The sequence below is a fragment of the Narcine bancroftii genome, chromosome 6, assembly GCF_036971445.1.
Source record: "Narcine bancroftii isolate sNarBan1 chromosome 6, sNarBan1.hap1, whole genome shotgun sequence".
NCBI lineage: Eukaryota > Metazoa > Chordata > Chondrichthyes > Torpediniformes > Narcinidae > Narcine > Narcine bancroftii.
Window position 1 is genome coordinate 178432155 of NC_091474.1, and position 21768 is coordinate 178453922.

Sequence of the window (21768 nt, forward strand, 5' to 3'; positions counted from 1 at the left end):
ATTGATAGGGCAAAAAAAAATGTATACAGCATATAGATGTAAATAAATAAAGAACTGCAAAGAGATAACAAATGTACACAAACTGTGCAATACAGAGAGAATAAAAAGAAAATCAATCAAGTGCACAAGAGTCCTTAAATGAGTCTATAATTGAGTTTGTCATTGAGGAGTCTGATGGTGGAGGGGTAGCAGCTGTTCCTGAACCTGTTGGTGCAAATCTTGTGGCACAAAAACCTCTTTCCTGATGGCAGCAGCGAGAACAGAGCATGTGCTGGGTGATGTGGGTCTTTGATGATTGTTGCTGCTCTCCAACAGTAGCTTTCCCTGTGAAGTCCTGAGCTTTGTCCACTACCTTTTGCAGGGCTTTATATCATGGGTATTGGCGTCCCCTTACCAGACCATGATGCATCTGGTCAGCACACTTTCCATCACACCTCTAGAAATTTGCCAGGGTTTCTGGTGTCATACCAAACCTCCACAAACTCCTGAGGAAGTAGTGGTGCTTTTTTCAAAATGCCATTGGTGTGTTGGGTCCAAGAAAGATCCTCCAAGATAGTGAGTTCCAAGAACTTAAATTTGCACACCCTCTCCACCTCGGATTCCCCAATGATCACTGGATTGTCTACCTCTGACTTTCTTTTCCTTAAGTCAACAATCAGCTCCTTAGTTTTGGTGACACTGAGTGCAAAGGTGTTGTTGGTCCACCATTCAGCCATGTTTTCAATCTCAGTATGCTGACTTATTCCCTTCCTTTATGCAACTCACTACCGGGGGGTATCGTCAGCATAGGTGTGGATGGTGTTTATTGTCATACCAAGCCACACAGTCGTAGGTTTAAAGCGAGTAGAGCAGTGGATTAAGAACACAGTCATGTGGTGCTCCGGCGATTGTGGAGATGTTCTTACCAATTTTTTTTTAAACTTTATTTATTCATTAAAAAAACAAATAATATATGACATATGCAACAGTTAAGCATGAACATGAATTTTTTTTTATATAAAAAAGGACCGTCCCTCAGCCAACTCTCCTAAGGAGAACCATAAAAAAAGAAAAAAGAAAGAATATGAAAGAAAAAGTTAAATATACATATTGAAATCTGGTCAATATAAATTGAAATGTATATATTCCGAGTATAACAGCCACTTATAACTAAAAATATAATTATCATGCAAAACGTATGTAATTTTTTCCATTATTAAACAATATTTCATCTCATTATGCCATCTATTAATATCAATCATATTTGTATCTTTCCACATACTAGCAATACATTTTTTCAATACGGATATAACCATATAACCATTTACAGCACAGAACAGGGCAGTTCAGCCCTACTAGTCCATGCCTTAGCAAATCCTCACCCTTCTAGTCCCACTGACCAGCACCCGGTCCATACCCCTCTAGTCCCCTCCTATCCATGTAACAATCCAGTCTTTCCTTAAATGTAACCAATGATCCCGCCTCAACCACGTCTGCCAGAAGATCATTCCACATCCCCACCACCCTCTGCGTAAAGAAATTTCCCCTCATGTTCCCCTTATAATTTTCCCCCTTCAATCTTAAACCATGCCCTCTAGTTTGAATCTCCCCCTTTCTTAATTGAAAAAGCCTATCCACATTTACTCTGTCTGTCCCTTTTAAAATCTTAAACACCACTATAAAGTCCCCTCTCAATCTTCTACGTTCTCATGAACCTTCTCTGCACTCTCTCTATTTTGTTTATATCTTTCCTATAATTTGGTGACCAAAACTGTACACAGTACTCCAAATTTGGCCTCACCAATGCCTTGTACAATTTCATCATAACCTCCCTACTCTTGAATTCAATACTCCAATTTATGAAGGCCAACATTCCAAATGCCTTCTTCGCCACACCATCTACCTGAGTATCAGCCTTGAGGGTACTATTTACCATAACTCCTAAATCCCTTTGTTGCTCTGCACTCCTCAATTGTCTACCATTCAATGTATATGACCTATTTAAATTTGCCTTTCCAAAATGTAGCACCTCACATTTATCTATATTAAATTCCATCAGGCATTTCTCAGCCCACACCTCCAGCCTTCCTAAATCACCTTTTAATCTACGGTAATCTACCTCACTGTCCACAACACCACCAATCTTTGTGTCATCCACAAACTTGCTTATCCAATTCTCCACTCCTACATCCAGATCGTTAATATATATAACAAATAATAGTGGACCCAAGACCGAACCCTGAGGAACTCCACTAGTCACCGGCCTCCAATTGGACAAACAATTTTCTACCACTACTCTCTGACACCTCCCATCCAACCACTGCTGAATCCATTTCATAACCTCTTTATTTATACCTAATGCCTCCACCTTTTTTCCTAACCTCCTGTGGGGAACTTTGTCAAAAGCTTTACTGAAGTCCAAATAGACAACCTCCACAGCTTTCCCTTCATCAACCTTTTTTGTAACCCCCTCGAAGAACTCAATCAGGTTTGTCAAGCATGATCTACCCCTGACAAAACCATGCTGTTTACTCCCTATCAATCCCTGTACCTCCAAAAATTTGTAAATAGAATCCCTCAGAACACTTTCCATCAACTTGCCCACCACAGATGTCAGACTTACAGGCCTATAATTCCGAGGTTTGCATTTGGACCCTTTCTTAAACAGAGGAACCACATGTGCCACCCTCCAATCCTTTGGCACCACCCCCGTGGCCAGTGACATCCTAAATATCTCTGTTAATGGCCCCACTAACTGTCCACTAGCCTCCCTGAGTGTCCTAGGAAATATTTTGTCCGGACCGGGAGATTTATCCACCTTTATCTTTTTTAACACAGCCATCACTACCTCCTCGGTTATCCTTATATGCTTCATGACCTCCCCACTATTTTTCTTTACTTCAACTGGTTCAATATTTTTTTTCCTTAGTGAATACCGAGGCAAAGAAATCATTCAAAATTTCCCCCATTTCCTCTGATTTCTCACTCAGCCTACCCTCGCTATCTACAAGGGGTCCAATTTTATCCCTCACTAATCTTTTACTTTTAATGTACTTATAGAAGCTAAATATACAAAAGCAAGCTGGATCTTATCTAATCCCAAACCTTTCAGAGGTTGTAAAGTACCTAATAAAAATATTGTTGGATCTAAAACTATTTTAATCTTATACAGGTATTCTAAAAACGATAGAATTTTCTTCCAAAATGATTGTAAATGTATACATAACCAAACAGCACGAAAAAAAGTTCCAACCATATCACCACACCTAAAACACAAATCTGATTCATGAAAACCATATTTTTAAAAATTTTTCAGGTGTCAAATATAATTGATGTAAAAAATTGTAATTAATCATTGCATAACGTGCATTTATCAATCTAGTTATACTATCATAACAGATATCTAACCAATCATTTTCAGAAAAAAATAAAACCAATATCCACTTCCCATTAAATTTTAGATCTATTCCAACCGTTTTTATCCATACCATCCTGTAATATTTGATACATAGATGAAGTATAACCCTTCTCTGGTACCTTCATAAGAAAAGGCTCAAATTTAGTCATTTTAGTTAAAATCATATCTCTACCAAACATACATTTTACCAAAGATTGAATTTGATAATAAAGAAATAAAGAGTTCTTATCAATACCAAAATCTTTCCTCATCTGATTAAAAGATAAAAACTTACCCTCTTTAAAACAATCTCCCAAATTTTTCACACCTTTAAATCTCCAATGCAATAAACTTTGATTATGTATTGAAAAATAAATAAGTTGATTATTATACAATGGAGTCAAAGCCAATAATTTAAACCCTAGAGCCTATCATTTTATTTTTCTTTATCCATAACTTCATTAAATGTTTTAGTATAGGCACATTATATTGTTGTAAAAAATTTATATTCCACGAAGCAAAAATTGATGTATTTCAAATTCAGAAATACTTTCCATCTCAATTTTAGCCCAGCTAGGAGGCCGTACCAAATCCATGAATGAACTAATAAATTTAAGTTGGGCTGCTTCATAATAATTTTGAAAATGTGGTAAATGTAGTTCCCCTAACTCATATTTCCAAGTTAATTTATTCAAAGCTACTCTCGAAAATTTACCCCTCCATAGAAACTCCCTAACCATTTTATTCAAATCTCGAAAAAAAATTATCAAGTAAATACGGACTAGATTGAAACAAATATTGTATACGTGGAAAAATATTCATCTTAATTGTATTTATCCTTCCCATTAAATTAATAGGTAAATCTTACCATTTAATCAAATCAGTTTTAACTTGTTTCATTAATGGAGCATAATTTAATTTATATAAAGATTGATAATTTACACTCAAAATTATACCCAGATATTTAGTTCGATCAGTCCACTTCAAATTAATAATATTCTTATAAACTAAATAATCTCCTTCACTTACCGGTAATATTTCACTTGTTTCCAATTAACTTTATATCCAGAAAGACATCCATATTGTATTAAACATTCCTTCAAATGCAAAAGTGACTGAGCTGGGTTTATTAAATACACCAATACATTATCAGCAAATTAATTAATTTTATACTCCTCGTCTAAAACTTTCATACCTTGTATCTGTGTATTTTGTCTTATCAACTGTGCTAAAGGTTCAATTACTAACGCAAACAAAGCTGGTGATGAAGGACAACCTTGACAAGTTGATTAAGTTAACTTAAAAGATTCCAAAATCAAACCATTTGTCAATACTGTAGCTACCAGTTTGGTTGACCATTTTGAGTTCAGTGAGCCCGATGGAGATGTGGGGGTCTGGTGATCATGGTGGGGAGCTGGCTGATGGAGGACCTCAGTTTTCTTCAGGCTGACGTTTTGGCAGTTTCCGCAAAACAGGACATCAAGCACTGAAGAGTTTGCTCTGAATGGGCAACTAAAGCGGCATCATCTGCAAAAAGTAGTTCACGGACAAGTTGCTCTTGTGTCTTGGTGTGAGCTTGCAGGTGCCTCAGATTGAACCAGTTTACCTATCTCGGCTGCACCATTTCATCGGATGCAAGGATCGACAGCGAGGTAGACAACAGACTCACCAAGGCAAATAGTGCCTTTGGAATACTACACAAAAGAGTCTGGAAAAACAACCAACTGAAAAACCTCACAAAGATGAGCGTATACAGAGCCGTTGTCATACTCATACTCCTGTTCGGCTCCGAAACATGGGTCCTCTACCGGCATCACCGACGGCTCCTAGAATGCTTCCACCAGCGTTGTCTCCACTCCATCCTCAACATTCATTGGAGCGACTTCATCACCAACATCGAAGCACTCGAGATGGCAGAGGCCGACAGCATTGAATCCACGCTGCTGAAGATCAAACTGCTCTGGGCAGGTCACGTCTCCAGAATGGAGGACCATCGCCTTTCCAAGATCGTGTTATATGGCGAGCTCTCCACTTGACACCGAGACAGAGGTGCACCAAAGAAGAGGTACAAGGACTACCTAAAGAAATCTCTTGGTGCCTGCCACATTGACCACCGCCAGTGGGCTGATATCTCCTCAAACCGTGCATCTTGGCGCCTCACAGTTCAGCGGGCAGCAACCTCCTTTGAAGAAGACCACAGATCACTGACAAAAGACAAAGGAGGAAAAACCCAACACCCAACCCCAACCAACCAATTTTCCCTTGCAACCACTGCAACTGTGTCTGCCTGTCCTGCATCAGACTTGTCAGCCACAAACGAGCCTGCAGCTGACGTGGACATTACCCCTCCGTAAATCTTCGTCCACGAAGGCAAGCCAAAGAAGAAAAGCTACCGGTTTACTATATAGAGCCCTAATCCAATCAATAAAAGAAGGACCAAACATGAATTTCTCCAAAACTTTAAACAAAAAATTCCATTCAACTCTATCAAATGCTTTTTCTGCATCTAAGGATATCACCATCGGGTGATCTAAAGATTGTCGAAATCTATTAATCAAGCTAATCACACGCAAAATGTTATCTGAAGCATATCTATTCTTTATAAAACCTGTTTGATCAATATGAATCATCTTTGGTAAAAATTTAGCCAATCTATTGGCTAAAATTTTAGCTATTATTTTATAATCAACATTTAACAATGAAATTGGTCTATATGAAGATACCTTCAAAGGATCTCTATCTTTTTTAGGAATTACTGTAATTAAAGCACTAGAGCAAGACCCAGGTAATTCATAATGTTCTCCAACTTGACGTAATACATCCCCAAACTCTGTAGATAAATCATCATAAAAAATTTTATAAAATTCAACTGAAAATCCATCATCACCAGGCAATTTACCATTCGGCATTTCCAGCATAGCCATTTTAATTTCTGAATCAGTAAATGGTTCTTCTAACTCCTGTATATCTCCATCCTCTAATATCGGGAAATTTAACTGTGATAAAAAAAAGATCAATCGATCCAGTTTCTTGTTTTCCTTCAGATGTATATAACTTTTTATAAAATGAACAAAATTCATCATTAATCTCACGAGGTTTATGTAATAAGAGAATTCCGTCCAACAGCATTAATTGTCCTCAATATCTGTTCTTTCTTTATGTGCTTTCTCTCCCCATTCGTAATACCGTTGTTTAGACCTATTAATCACACATTCAAATTGATAAGATTGCAAAATATTATATTTCAATTTCAGCCTAGATAATTCTATTTTCTGATCTTCTGTAGCATCTTTCTGAAATTCCTTTTCTAACTCATCGATCTGTTTCTCTAATTCAAGAGTCTGATTTAATCGATTCTTTTTTTTTATTTTGGAAGTACAACTAATTATTTGTCCTCTCAAATAGGCTTTCATAGCATCCCATAATACAAACTTACTTTGAAAAGAATTGTAACTTCCTTTTCAAAAACAAATTAATTTGTTTTTTCAAAAAAAATCAATAAATTCCATATTTTTTAAAAACATTGTATTAAATCTCCAACAATAATCTATTTGAGTTTTCTCAGAAGTTTCATATGTAAAATATAACAAAGAATGATCTGAAATCACCCTACTTTTATATTCCGCTTGTTGTATTTTCCCTTGTAAATGTGCCAATACTAAAAATAAGTCAATCCTTGAAAATGATTTATGTCTAGATGAATAAAAGGGAAAATCTTTCTCTGGCGGATTAAGACGTCTCCAAATATCTACTAAATTAAGATCTTTCATCAACGCTTGGACCTGAATTGCAATCTTGGATTTTTTAACTTTCTTCGGAGATTTATCTAATAAAGGTTCCAATACACAATTAAAATCACCACCAACTAAAATATTATCATTAGCCTGACCCAAACATAAAAATGCATCTGAAATAAATATTTCATCAACTGCATTTGGGGCATAAATATTAAGGAACATTCCAAAATTCACTAAAAACCTTACAATTCAATTTAAGAATACAGTCTGCCTTTTCCTCCATTGATTGTAATTATCCTTCCTATAAATAATTATAGGAAGGATATAAACAGAGTGGAGAGAGTGCAGAGAAGGTTTACCAGAATGTTACCTGGGTTTAAGCATCTAGAGTATAGGGAGAGATTGGACAGATTAGGTCTTTATTCTTTGGAGCGTAGAAGGTTGAGAGGGGATTTGATAGAAGTATTTAAGATTATGAAAGGGATAGACAGAGTGGATGTGGATAGACTATTTCCATTAAGAGGAGGAAAGATTAAAACAAGAGGACATGAGTTAAGAATTAAGGGGCAGAGGTTTAGAGGTAACATGAGGGGGAACTTCTTTACTCAGAGAGTGGTAGACGTGTGGAATGAGCTTCCGGGAGAAATAGTGGCGGCGGAGTCAATTGTATTATTTAAGAAAAGGTTGGACAGGTATATGGATGAGAAGAAGATGGAGGGTTATGGGCATTGTGCAGGGAGGTGGGACTAGAGAGGGGTGTTTGGTTCGGTGCGGACTAGAAGGGCCTAATGGCCTGTTTCCGTGCTGTAACTTGTAATGTTATGTTATGTTATGTTAAAAGATACATTTTTATGTATCAAAATTGCTACATCTTTAGCTCTAGAATTAAATGAAGAAGAATATACATGCCCAACCCAGTCCCTTTTTAATTTCACGCTTTCCTTCACATTCAAATGTGTTTCTTGTAAATAGGCAATATCAATTTTCATTTTCTTCATATACGCCAAGACTCACTTACACTTAATCAAACTATTTAATCCTTGAACATTAAAAGTAGCAAACTTCAACTTTGACATATCTACTATTATTACTAAATACCAATAATATCTTTATATAAAAACTCAAATCAATGTATATAGGCCCTGCAATAAAAAAAATCACAAATTAAAAACTAAAAAATAAAAAAAATAATAAAGAAAAAAAAAGAAAATCCCCCCCACAAAAAAAACTACCGAAAGGTAGTAATCCCCTAAAATAAATTGAGTGTGGGTCACCCACCAGTGGCTGATGACTAGTAAAGAACTTAGTGCAAATCTCTCCCTCCCCAGCCAAACAGTCAATAACATCAAAATATCATAATAACAAAAGAAAAAAAATAGAACAAGAAAATTCTTCTTTTCATCCAGAAGATTCCAATCTCAAAGATCCCATTTCAGAAGGAGATAGACTCTTTCATTTCCCGTTTTTCCCATTTCTGCCATTTCTTCCATTTCCAGAGCAACCAGATTTTTCTTTAGGAGATAATGGTGGACTACGTCTTTATCCTCTTATATCTGGCAATGAATCAGCAAAAATCATTGCTTCACGATCAGTTTCAAGAAACCAAAATTGATAGTCTCCATAAAACACCTTCAACACTGCAGGGTAACAAAAAGTAGACTTATAACCTTTACACCACAAAACTTCTTTAACTGGATTGAATCGACGTCGACATTGAATGACCTCTTGACTCAAATCAGGATTTTAAAAAAAGACTCTGCTATTCTGAATCAATAATTGGGTTTGTCGTTGTCTCGCATTTTATACTGCAATTCGAAGTATTGCTTCTCTGTCCAAATAATTCAAACATCAAACTATTACCGGTCTCGGTGGTTGACCAGCTGAGGGTGTTCTTCTTAAAGCTCTATGGGCTCTTTCCAGTACCAATCCCCCAGAGAAAAATTCTTGCCCTAATATTTGCGGAATCCAGTCTATAAAGAAACGAAGAGGATCTTGTCCTTCTATACCTTCTGGCAAACCAACAATTTTCACATTATTCCTTCTGCTTTGATTCTCCAAGTAAGCTATTTTTCTTTCTAGCTCCTTCTCACGTTCTCCTAGTTCTATGATTGATTTTTCCATCTTCAACACTTTTTCTGTGTTAGAAGTCACTTGTTGTTTTCAGTCCAAAAAAGCAGTCTGAATTTTAAAAAAAAATTCTTCATAAGATGCATCCTCACGTGCCTTAACCATATTTAATTCTGAACTTATACCAGCATTCATTTGAACCATTTCATTCATTTGAGATGTCAACAAATCCATTCCAGGTTTTAGCATTCAATTGCATACACTGTGATTCACTAAAGCTCAGCTCTGCTCTCTCTGACATAAAGTGGCAGAACAAGGTAACTGCAGCTCCTGCTGCAACTCAGCAGAAGGTATTTTAAAAGTTTTACTGTGGGTCTGGACTCCCAGAGACAGCACCCCGACTTCCTCAGGGGGTCACCGCTGGTCTCCCCCCGCATCTCAATGTTTTTTCATCAATTCACGAAGAAAAACGATTTCTTCAGATTGAAATGCTACCTGATGCATTTCCAACAATGGAGTCGTCTTCCTGCGTGCTCCCTCCGTTGAAATCGAAAGGCTTTCCAAATCGGGGTCCACTTCTTGGGAACACGCACCTTCTTCCGGATAACGGGTAATTCCAGCACCATCCTTCATTTGGTGTGCAATAGATTTTTTTTTCATTCCCCCACAGGCAATCTTTGGGGTTTAGACAATGAAGAGATTGAGCCTGGGACTGTATCAAGTCGTCTAGGGCCCAGATCTTCAGCACTTCGAAAATGTAACTTCTTCTGAACTTGAGATTTAGTCTTTTTACCATTAGTGGCCATAATAATTCCTTAATACTTTAAACTAAAATTTTAAAAGTTTAAACTTGAAAACAAAGGGTTAAAAAAACAGGTATTTAAAAGTCTGGCCAGAGAGGTTGAGATTACACGTCTAGACTCTACGCCATCTTGCCACGCCCCCACCAATCTTCATTAATTGTGGTTTGGAGGTGAGGAAATCCAGGATCCAATTACATAGTGGGGTGTAAACTCCTAGGTCTTGGAGTTTGCTAATCAGTTTTCAGGGGATGATGGTGTTAAATGACAAACTGTAGTCAATAAAGTGCATACTGATGTATGCAGCTTTGCTGTCTAGGTGTTCCAGGGCTTTTTGTAGAGCCAGTAGATGGCATCCACCATAGACCTGTTTCTATGATAGGTGAACTGGAATGTATCCATGTCACTGCTCAGTTAGGAGCTGATCTGCTTCACAACCAGCCTTTCAAAACACTTCATTATTGTTGATGTAAGTGGTACTGGTTCATAGTCATTAAGGCAGGTTTCTACACTCTTCTTGATATGACTGATCCCTATTTAAAACAGGTAGGTACCGCACCGTGCTTGTGAGCACTGCTGTGCAAATAATTCTGAAGCAAAGTCCACAGACTGTACAACAGGCTTTAATTAGCTTAAACTTGTACACACCAGTTTTAGTGTTTTTTTTCTGGCTCCATGTGCCTGACTGTACCCAAAGGGGTCAGCTCAAGTCTTTATATGGGCCGGTGATTGACAACTGGCAAGTGGGATCAGCCTCCCAGGTTGCCTACCTGGAGTAGAGTGGTTTCCCCTGCAATAGAGTGGTGCAGCCAGTGTAGTGGTTGCATCACCACACTGATGGAGTGAGATATTGAAGATATCCGTGAATACCTTGGTACGTAATTTGGTCAGCACAGATTTTTAATACTCGGCCAGGTACTCCATCTGGCTGGATGCTTTCCTTAGATTCATTCTCCTGAAGGCAGCCCTCATGGCATCTTCAGATACAGACTGAATGGGATCATCAGGGGACGCGGGGTTGCAGAAGGGCGATTATTCGCTGTTAATGTTGGAAAATTGGGTATGGAAGGCATTGAGTCCCTCTGTGAGTGAAGCTTTACCATCTGCTGCTTCTCAGGATTTGGTTTTATAACATGTTATGACATTTAGGCCCTTCCACAGCTGTCGGGTGTCCCTTGTTGTTTCCATATTCATCCGGAATCTCCACTTCACCCAGGAGCTAGCTTTCCACAGGTCATAGCTGCTCCTAATGTTTTGATCTGGATTTCCGGATGTGATCTGGCTCTCAACAGATCTGGATTTCATTGTTCATCCAGGTTGGGGAAAGCCAAAAATCAAAGTTCTCATTTACTACTTCTTTATTCTGTATATTCTACATTTAAGTTATTATACTTCTTGTTAAAGTTTTGATCCTATGAGTTAGGAACTGAATTACACCATTCAGCCCATCAACTCTGTTACACCTTTGAAATCATGGCTGATGTATTTTTCCTTTCAGCCCTATTCTCCTGCCTTCTCCTCATAACCTTTGATTGCCTTGCTGATCAAAAATCTATCATTATTTCCATATAATTGAACTCATCGGGAGAAAAAAAAAATCTAAAGTCTCACACATTTTGCTGCACAGCTGTGAAAAGTTAGTCACATCTTTCCCTGAAACAATATACAAATTATAGTGTAAAATGAGTGTTCTAGGATATCCACATTCATCTAACTCTGCGATGAGTCAGATTACAGGAGGGAGATTGAAAATGGCTGAATTATGTCACCAAAACCAAGGAGCTGATTGTGGACTTCAAAAAGGGAAAACCAGAGGTGTATGAACCAATGATCAGGGGATATGAGGTGGAGAAGCTGATCAAATTTATGTTCTTGGGAGTCACTTTCTAGGAGGATTTTTCCTGGGCCCAACACTAATAGCATCGTGAAGAAAGCACATCAGCGCCTCTACTTCCTCAGGAGTTTGTGGAGGCTTGGTATGACATCGGAAACCCTGGTAAATTTCTACAGTGGTGTAGTGCAAAGTGTACTGACTGGCTGGATTGCAGTCTTTTATGGGGACACCAATACCCCTGAGTGTAACACCCTGCAAAAGGTAGTGGATACAGCCCAGAATATCACAGGCAAATCCTCCCATCATGAGACCATCTACAGTGAATGCTGCAGTCAGAGACCATTCAAGGATTCACATCACCCAGCACACACTCAATTTTTGCTACTATCATCAGGAAAGAGTTATAGGTGCCACAAAACTCACACCACCAGGTTCAGGAATAACTGCTACCCCTCCACCGTCAGAATCCTCAACAATAAACTCAATCAGGGACTTATTTAAGGAATCTTACTTTTGCACTTTATTAATTCATATTGCAGTCAGTTGTTTACATTTCTTTATTTGTTTACATGTATACGTTGAGTACAGTTTTTTTTTTGCACTACCAATAATTCTGCCTCACCTGCATGAAAAAGAATCTTAGGGTTGTATGTGATATTATGTATGTACTCTGACAACTTTGACTCTCCACAACCTATTCCAGATTTTTGATAAGTAAACTTTCTCTGAACTGATTCCAATGTATCAATATATTTTCTTAAATCAGTAAATCAATGCTGAAATAAATTTCTCAAATATACTTTTACCAATGTCTTACATAAATAAATAATATGTAACTTCCCTACTTTTTATTTCATTCAATTCCCTGAGCAATAGATAGTAATAGCTTTCCTAATTTCTTGATGCTCCTTCATGCTAGCTTTTTGTGAATCATGCTTGAGGAACCCTACCACATTTGCATGCAAAACCTTTTTTCCATGAATGTCCTCATATATTTATGGCAAACAATAATTATGTGAAAGTTATGTTTGTAACCCCACTGCCTTTTTTTCCCCTCCCTCTTTGACCAATTGTGGTATTTCTCCTCACATTTCCTTATGCAGTTTAATGTCAAATTTTGGTAATACTAGGATATTTTAATGTTTTATATTAATTCAGTAATCAAGCTTGCAGTTGCTACCATTCTTCTTCAACTGTCTTTGAAGTTTATTCAAAATAGTGCAAATAATGTTTACTCAAAGGGACCAAAATGTGTAGTTGTTCACAGTAGATCTAAAAGGAATTGAGGAGAACTTTTTAAATATGGACAAGCAAGAAAGCATGAAATCCCAAGATATTTGTGGGTCCATGTACTTAGATTATTAAAATAAAGTACATGGATGAATGCTATTCTAATTGACCTTTAAATCTAGAGTGAAACTAATTCTAAAGCTTTATGAAGCAATATCCATCTATGTTGTAGCTCATGAAAGCTGTAATTTTGGACATCATCACATTGCTCTTGGAAAAATTGCAGCATAAATTTTGATTATCATATTTTCTCGTTTTGAGTTACACTGTTTGATGTCAAATGTTGTTGAATGACACCCTTACGAAATATCTGAGGTCACTGAACTTAATAAATTAAGTAGTGTTACACTCCGTTAATTTGCTGTGTGTGAATGAAAGGAACATAATTCAGGCACAACCTAAGATAGACTGAAGTAATATAAAGCTATGGAATGAAGTTCAAATCAACTAGGAATGCATGTAGTTTTAAATCGAAATCTCTACATTTCTTGATTTAAATATATAAAGTTAACTGACAAGTGTTAACTTGCTTTAATACATAGTACCAGCAATCATAATGTCATCTGAGCTGATTGGCCTCCATTGGTACTAATTCCATATAACCATATAACAATTACAGCACAGAAACAGGCCCAATTTGGCCCTTCCACTCCGCACTGATCCAAGTACTCTCCTCTAATCCCACTTACCAGCACACTGCCCATATCCCTCCATCCCCTTCCCATCCATATACTTATCCAACTCTTTATTAAATGACAAAATTGACCCTGCCTCCACCACCTTTACCGGAAGCCCATTCCATACAATAGCCACTCTCTGAGTAAAGAAGTTCCCCCTCATGTTACACCTAAACCTTTGCCCGTCAACTCTCAACCCATGACCTCTTGTATCCATCTCTCCTACTCTCAATGGGAAAAGCCTTTCCACATCAACTCTGTCTATCCCCCTCATGATCTTGAACATCTCTATCAACTCCCCTCTCAGCCTTCTACGTTTCAAGGAATAAAGACCTAATTCATTCTATGCTTGCACATTAAGGGAAATTAAACCGCATGATGTCAGTGATTTATTCAGACATCTTACTTGAAACTCTTCAAAATTTAAAAAAAAACAATGATTGCTGTCTTGTTTTTCACATCAGTTCGACATTAAATTGGATTTATTCAGGGTTGCTGCAGAACTGGTGAGAAAGTTTGTAATATGGCAATTTTCAATTTTGTGTTCTTATTCAAGATCTACCCAATTTGACATATTCCCTGATATGGGGAATATAGTGTTATTTGATTTGATTTGATATCTGGACTCTTTAACCTAAGATGATTTGTTTAGAAACTAAAATCATCCTGAGGTATAATTTCATTTTTGCATCCAAGACCAGGATCAGATAATTCATCATAACTGAATTGGCCTTTGTAATGCAGTATCATATGATTCATTGCATTAAAGTGCCAGACCATCTGTTATCTTCAACACAGTTCTATTGCCTTTTCCTGACTTGCTGGAGCCAAAGAGTAAGTGAGGCCATTATTAATCCCATACTGAAAATAGATAATCAAAAACCAACCAGAATGATTTGTCTTGAATGATAAAGAATAATAAAGAGAAAGTAAGAACTATTTTTTCCCCAAAGAAGTTGGCATCAGTAGCCTTCTAAATTAAGAAAAGTTGTGATGGAATAAATAGTGATTGATTATTTATTCTGGTAAGTATGAGACATATAGTTATACAGCACTGGAACTGGCCTTGCACTGAAAGTTTTCCGTATCAACCATCAACTACTCAGCTCTGGCAGTACTTGTAGAGTTGGCAAGGTATGTTGAAGAGAAACAAATAATATACTGTGAATGGAAATGGAGAGGGATAGATTCCCAAAATAATAGAAAAAAAGGCATTTTATAAACCTTGAAGTGGCAAATTAAATAGGATATGGAAGATGTAGTAATAGAGAAAGTTGGCTCAGATACAATAACTATGATAAAATATACATCATTACATTACTGGTTGTCATTGCTTCATTGAGTTTATTATTAAGACTGAATCAATGTAAAATTATCACTATGTTGTAACATAGGCCAAATGCCATTACTTGAACATTACTGTCATCATCTAATAGCAACTTGAAATTAAATGCAGTGCCTCTAATGTAGGAAATACATTAAAGCACTTCACAGCTGACAAACATTGACGCCAAACTAAAGAAGGAGTTAACAGGACAGGTGACAAAGAATTTGGTAATAGGTAATTTTTAAGGAAATTTTAAACATATCAAAGTTTAGGGAGGTAGTAGTGGGGGAGGTGCAGGCTCCTGTAATGGACCTGCCCTGTTGGGAGGTAAAGAACATATGAAATAGGAGCATTCAATGAGATCATGGCGGATCTGATGTTAGGCTCACGCCCACCAACGCGCCTTTTCCCCATATTCCTTAATTCCCCTGTTATGTAAAATTCTATGTAAAAGAGGAATGGAGAAATCCAGATTTGGATCTATGTCATGCAAATGAAGTATTGTTAGACAATAGGCAAATTTAGGAATCAACAAAGACCAGGTTATAAAGTGAATAGAAGAAATTTAGTATAGTGGATGGCACAACAATCTTACAGTGTCAGTGGCCCAGGTTCAAATCTCGCACTGTCTGTAAGGAGTTTGTATGTTTTCCCAATGTCAGTGTGGATCTCCTCCAGGTGCTCTGGTTTCATTCCACATTCCAAAACCATTCAAGAGAAGTAGGTTAAATTGGTCACATTGTTGTATTCAGACAGCATAAGCTCATGGGTCTGTTACCATTCTAACCTAAAACTAAAAGCATTTCTGAATTGAGAGCCACTAAGGGTCAGCATACATGGAGGAAGATATCTGAATGGGACATGGTAAAAATTAGAATATAATCAACTGCATGGAAAGAAAAAAAGCCTTGACATAGGCAAGTTCAAGGTAAAAAATGTTTTTCAACAGCAGTTGGAAATAATTTTAAAAATGCTGTTATTTTTATAAGGAATCGTTATCGGGTTGGAAATACAATTCAGCATCAAGTTGGATGTTGTGTTTGCAATCAGTTGAGCCGATCACTGAATCACCTGGGAGAGGATGGAATTCATGTCATTGGACTTAAACTTCTGATGGGACAGAAGACAATAGCGTTGGTCTTCATTCCATTTAAATAGTCGAGATTCAAAATCTGAAGTCAAGTTCAAAATTTAAGATTTAATTTATTGTCATGTATACAAAATACATGAAAATCTTTTTTTTGTATGCCCTGCAAAGGGAAACAAAGAATCATCAAGTAATCCAGCACCATTATTAAAGCCAGAAAGAGAAAGAAACGAATCCTGCAGAGACTTTGAGTCGCCGTGGATCTCACCACCTCCTCCAATTTCACCACCACCACCATTTCCTTATCTGTACGGCATGTTGTTCAGCAATGAACTTGAGGCCCCATACCTGGATTATGGCTCTTGAACCCTAGTTCCAAATCCCAGAAATGTTAGGAAGTCAAGTTTTTTCAGGAGCTTGCTCACTATTACACCTATGTGAATCCTGGACCAATTTCTGGTTCCCAGAAGCCAGTCACCTGATGTTAAGCATTTGGTTGTGGATGTCAAGCTGGAACCTATGACAGCAGCCACCTCTAACAATGTGCACTCCATAGAACAACCTGGTGGGACTGACAAAGCAACCACACATTAGTCAAAGCATTGGCTAGCTACAAAAATGTTGGGTTAAGTGGAATAATTTTGGGGTTGGCGCTCTCAGGCCCTTGCATATTTACAACCTATATTAATTACATATATAAACAGATTGAATATATACTGCAGTCAAATTTACTGATAATACAATTTGTTATGAAAATAACTCATAGGAAATTCATGTGAGATTATGTATTTTTGGTAATCAAATGTAAGAGTAAAGTACACAGTGAATAGTAGGTTTCTTAATCTATAGAAAAGTGAAAGTCCATAGCTGCCTGAAAAGTGGTTTCACAAGGTAATAGGGAGCTAAAGAAGATATAGAGAGGATTCCTGATGAAGAGCTCAGACCCAAATCATTGACTGCCTTTTGGTTCCTATGGATGCTATTGAGTTTCTCCAGCACTTTTGCATATTGCACTGGATCCCAGCATCTACAGATTTTCTTGCATTCCTCCATATGGCATACTTGACTTCATCAGTAGGAGCACTGAATATGAAAGTTGGGATGTCATGTTACAGCTATCTAAAACTTAGGTCACACTTGTATTACTGTACTTTGTTTTAGCTGGAGCTTTGGAGGCTGAGTAACAATCTGATAAATATATATAACATTACAAGAGGCATAGATCACATAGAAATGTCAAATACAAAATGGCATAGACTTAAGGTGAGTGTGGGAAATTTTAAAAAATTTGAGAGACGATTAAAAAAAAAATTCTACATGGAAAATAGCAGGTGCCTCAAGCATGCTGCTGGGAACTCATTGAGTGGTGGGAATGGAACCAGACACAGTAGCAAAAGAGGGATACAGACCACATACAGCAGATAGGATTAACGTAATATGGCATCATGGTCAACACAGATGTGGTGAACAGAAGGAGTCGTACCTGTAGTGTACTGTTCCATGTTTCTATATTCCCTGAAAGTGAGTTGTGAGGAGGATTAAGGAATATGCATAGGATAAGAGAATAAGCAAAATTGGCAGATAGAGCATAGTTGGAGGTTACATCCTTTAGCAGGAAGAATATAAAAGATGAATATTCCTCAATGGAAAGAGATGAATGACAGAATTCTGCAGCACTGAGTGTACATAGATGAAGCAAATTTAGATAGTGTGTGAGTACAGCAAGTAATTGGGATTGCAAGTTAAATATTGGCTTTAATTTCAAGAAAAAATTAGTACCACAGTTGGAAAGTCTTGCTGGAATTGGTGAGATCACATCTGGACGATGTATTTAAAGAAGGATAAACTTCACTTGGAGGTGTTTCAAAGTAAGTTCACCAGGTTGATTCCAGAGTTTTACTTTGAGAGGAATAATTGAGAAACGTGGGCTTATACTCCATGGCATTGAAGAATGAAAGCCTGTCTTTTGTAGAATTGTAAAATTCTGAGGAGATTGATAAAGAAGCTGCCAAGAGGATGTTTTCATTCCTGCAGGAATCTGGAACAAGAGGGATGGTTTCAGAAAATGAATGAGTTTTTTTTTGTCTCTTGGAAGGTTGTGGATTTTTCTACTTCTGAATCATTGAATATGTTCAAGGTTGAGAAAGATTTTTGTTCTAAAGCAGAGTTCCAAAACAGATCTTATTTGGAACAGTCAGGAAAGTTGACTGAAGGCCAAGATTATATTACCATGATCTTACTGACCAATGGAATAGGCTTAATGGGCTACTCCAGCTCCACTTTTCTTGCTAGAACAACTGTGGTCATGGTAAGGTAAGGTTGTGTGCCTTTGATGGCATTACTGTGGAATATAGAATCATGGAATCATAGTTGTACTGCATAGAAATAGACCCTTTGGAACATCATCATGCCTATGTACACTAACACCACTTTCCTGCATTAATTCCATGCATCTTTATGCCTGTACCTGTTAAGATGGCTCTGCACTTGTTACTGCTCCTGCCTCCACCACCCCCACTAACATCTCATTCCAGACACTTTACCCTTCAGATCTTATTGAAACCTCTTCCTAGTCCAAGGCAACATAGGCTCAATATATGGGCGAGTAGATTTAGGATGGAAATCAGGAGTTTGAGAGATGAGTAAAACTAATATGAAAATATGAGAGATGAAGAAAGCTAGTATGGATATATGTGTAATGAATAAAGCCAGTATGAATAGGATAAGGGTAGATAATAGAATGTAGGAAGATAAGGGTCTTCTAGCCTTAGAGAGAGTCAGCAAGTTCCGCATATGTAATTAGTAAGCCTGAGACAGAATTAGCATGTTCTGCATATAAGAGTTAGTAAGCCCTGAGGGTTGGGAAGGTGTACATAAGGACAAAGGCAGGTGAATAAGGACAATGACATGATGGGACACAGACAGGATACCCCCTGGTCCTCCAAGTTCACAGAAACAGCAGGTAGGCAGACAGGATTGCCTAATGGCCAAACTTATCCAGGAGGCAGAAGAATGTTAGGGGGGGGGGGGGGGTGGAAGGGTACCTCTACAGTGAAATGAACTGTATAAAAGTTGGGTGAGCCCCAGTATGTGTGTGTATTCCCAGGGTAAGGGGAAGCACCCAACTTTGCATTGTTGTATAATAAATGTTCTTTGTTCTCAATTTTTGTCTCGAGCAAATTCTGTGAAGGTACTTCTGTTTCTCACAGGAGGAATTGCTTTTCCCCAAGAGAGTGGTGAATCTGTGGAATTCTCTTCCCCTCCAAGAAAGCAGTGGAGGCTGCTTCATTAATTTTTATTTAAGACATCATCAGATAGATTTTTGCAGAGTAAAGGAATTAAGGATTAAGTAGTAGAGTTCAGTCCACGGCCAGATCAGCAACAATCTTATTGAATGGCAGAGCAGTCGAGCCAGGCCAGATGGCCTAATCCCTCCTCCTTTTTTTAATATTTTTTCTTCTCACATTAAACCAATTACCTCTATTTTTAGGAAAAAAAACTACCATGGAAAAGAGACACTGGTATGTACGAGTCCACGCTGCTGAAGATCCAGCTGCGCTGGATGGGTCACGTCTCCAGAATGGAGGACCATCGCCTTCCCAAGATCGTATTATATGGCGAGCTCTCCACTGGCCACCGTGACAGAGGTGCACCAAAGAAAAGGTACAAGGACTGCCTAAAGAAATCTCTTGGTGCCTGCCACATTGACCACCGCCAGTGGGCTGATAACGCCTCAAACCGTGCATCTTGGCGCCTCACAGTTTGGCGGGCAGCAGCCTCCTTTGAAGAAGACCGCAGAGCCCACCTCACTGACAAAAGGCAAAGGAGGAAAAACCCAACACCCAACCCCAACCAACCAATTTTCCCTTGCAACCGCTGCAATCGTGTCTGCCTGTCCCGCATCGGACTGGTCAGCCACAAACGAGCCTGCAGCTGACGTGGACTTTTTACCCCCTCCATAAATCTTCGTCCGCGAAGCCAAGCCAAAGAAAAAAATGTACCTATCATAAAATACATACACCTCTATTATGTCATCCTTTGTTCCAGGGAAAGCAGGCAAGCCTTATCCAGTATCTGATAACTCAAGCCTTTCAGTCCAAGTAACATCCTTGAATCTTTTCAGTGTCTGTCTATCTTAACCATGCAAAACCTTCCTGTAATGTGGTGACTAGAACTGCACACACAGCATAAGGTGTGGCCTAACCAAACTTTTTATGACTGTAATATGACCTCCCAACTCTTATACCTTTGTGCTCCTATTTTCAGGGAACCAAGTAACCCGCATGTTCAACAACTCTTCCCAAGGTCCTATTAGTTGTTAATTTCCTAAAATGTATTTCTTTGCTTTTATTGGGACTACAATTGATCAATAAACCGTTGCAACCTGAGACACTACACCGCCAACTTGGATGCCAACAGCGTAAAAATGAAGAACGGGGGTCACAAGGCTCAGTTCGTCGAGAACTAAGAGAAGTACTGGGATGGAAGAGGTGGCTTTAGCGGAAATTCGCTGCGGACGGAAGAGCTAGGTTGAGGACACACTCATCTGGAATAGAGGGATGGAAGGAGATGCGGCACTCAATCCTTTCAACACTACCGCCAACACAAGGGCAGGGACGCACGCTTGGATCATGTACGAGAATCGTGAACATAATAGAACTTTGAGTGAAGAGACCATTTTATATCCTCAGATCACATTTAGTCTTCGTATAAACAATGGAATGAAAACCCGTGTTTTTTTTTTAATTGATACTTTATCAATTCAGGAAAAATATTTGGCGCCTTCGGTTTGCGAAAACCAATCCATCTTCAAAGAAGCAACCGAATTCATCGGGCCAGTTCGGAAGAGAAGTTCCAGTCCGATCACAACAGATGCTACCTGTCCCGTTGAGTATTTCCAGCAATTTCAGTTTCCAGCCCCGTTTTCGGACTTTTTAGATGTAACCAATGGGCACAAACAAGGCGTCCTTCAACTCAATGGGAACAATCTATCAAACAAAAGATGAAGCTGCTTCTCACCCCTCCGATTCGAGACTCAGTGCTGAAAGATTCAAAGGATCCCAAAATGACAAGATAATCAAACGTAGAATAAATGAGGTATTGGGAGTTAGAGAATAACAAAAACAAGAACTGTAATAGGAAAATTAAAATATGGGGCAAATAGTTCAGAAATCAAAGTTACCACACTGGGGTGGAAGGGGGTAATGACTCATCTAGTGACGAAGGACCAGATGGGAACAGGGACGTGCAAAATTGACACACAAAAAAAGGATACACAATCAATTAGCAAGATAGGAAATGAATTCTAAGTATGGTGCTTGCTCTTTAATTTGCCATCTGTGATAATCTTGTGGGGGAATATTGTTCTCGTGAAGGACAATATTTTATCTTTTCACTGTTTCTGCTCAAAGTTTCAAAATTCAGCAATTGTTCTACCTTTCTAGCACGGATTTAACTATCTACCGCCACACACACAATTCACACACACCTGAAAGGTACAGTCAAAAATGAATTGTTCCCTGCGGTTAATCATTAATATTTTCTCGAGTTCTGCTCTCCACATTTCCTTTAAA

The 21768-nt window shown here is 38.1% G+C and overlaps 1 protein-coding gene across 1 annotated transcript in view; it reads left to right on the top strand.

Annotated features, from left to right (window-relative positions):
• Positions 1–21768, top strand: part of rfx6 (regulatory factor X, 6) — a 113936-nt gene that overhangs the window by 10100 nt on the left and 82068 nt on the right. Inside the window, exon 2 of the mRNA XM_069888108.1 lies at positions 18291–18503. Within this exon, the coding sequence (XP_069744209.1) occupies positions 18291–18503 (213 nt within the window). The remainder of the gene's footprint in view (positions 1–18290; positions 18504–21768) is intronic.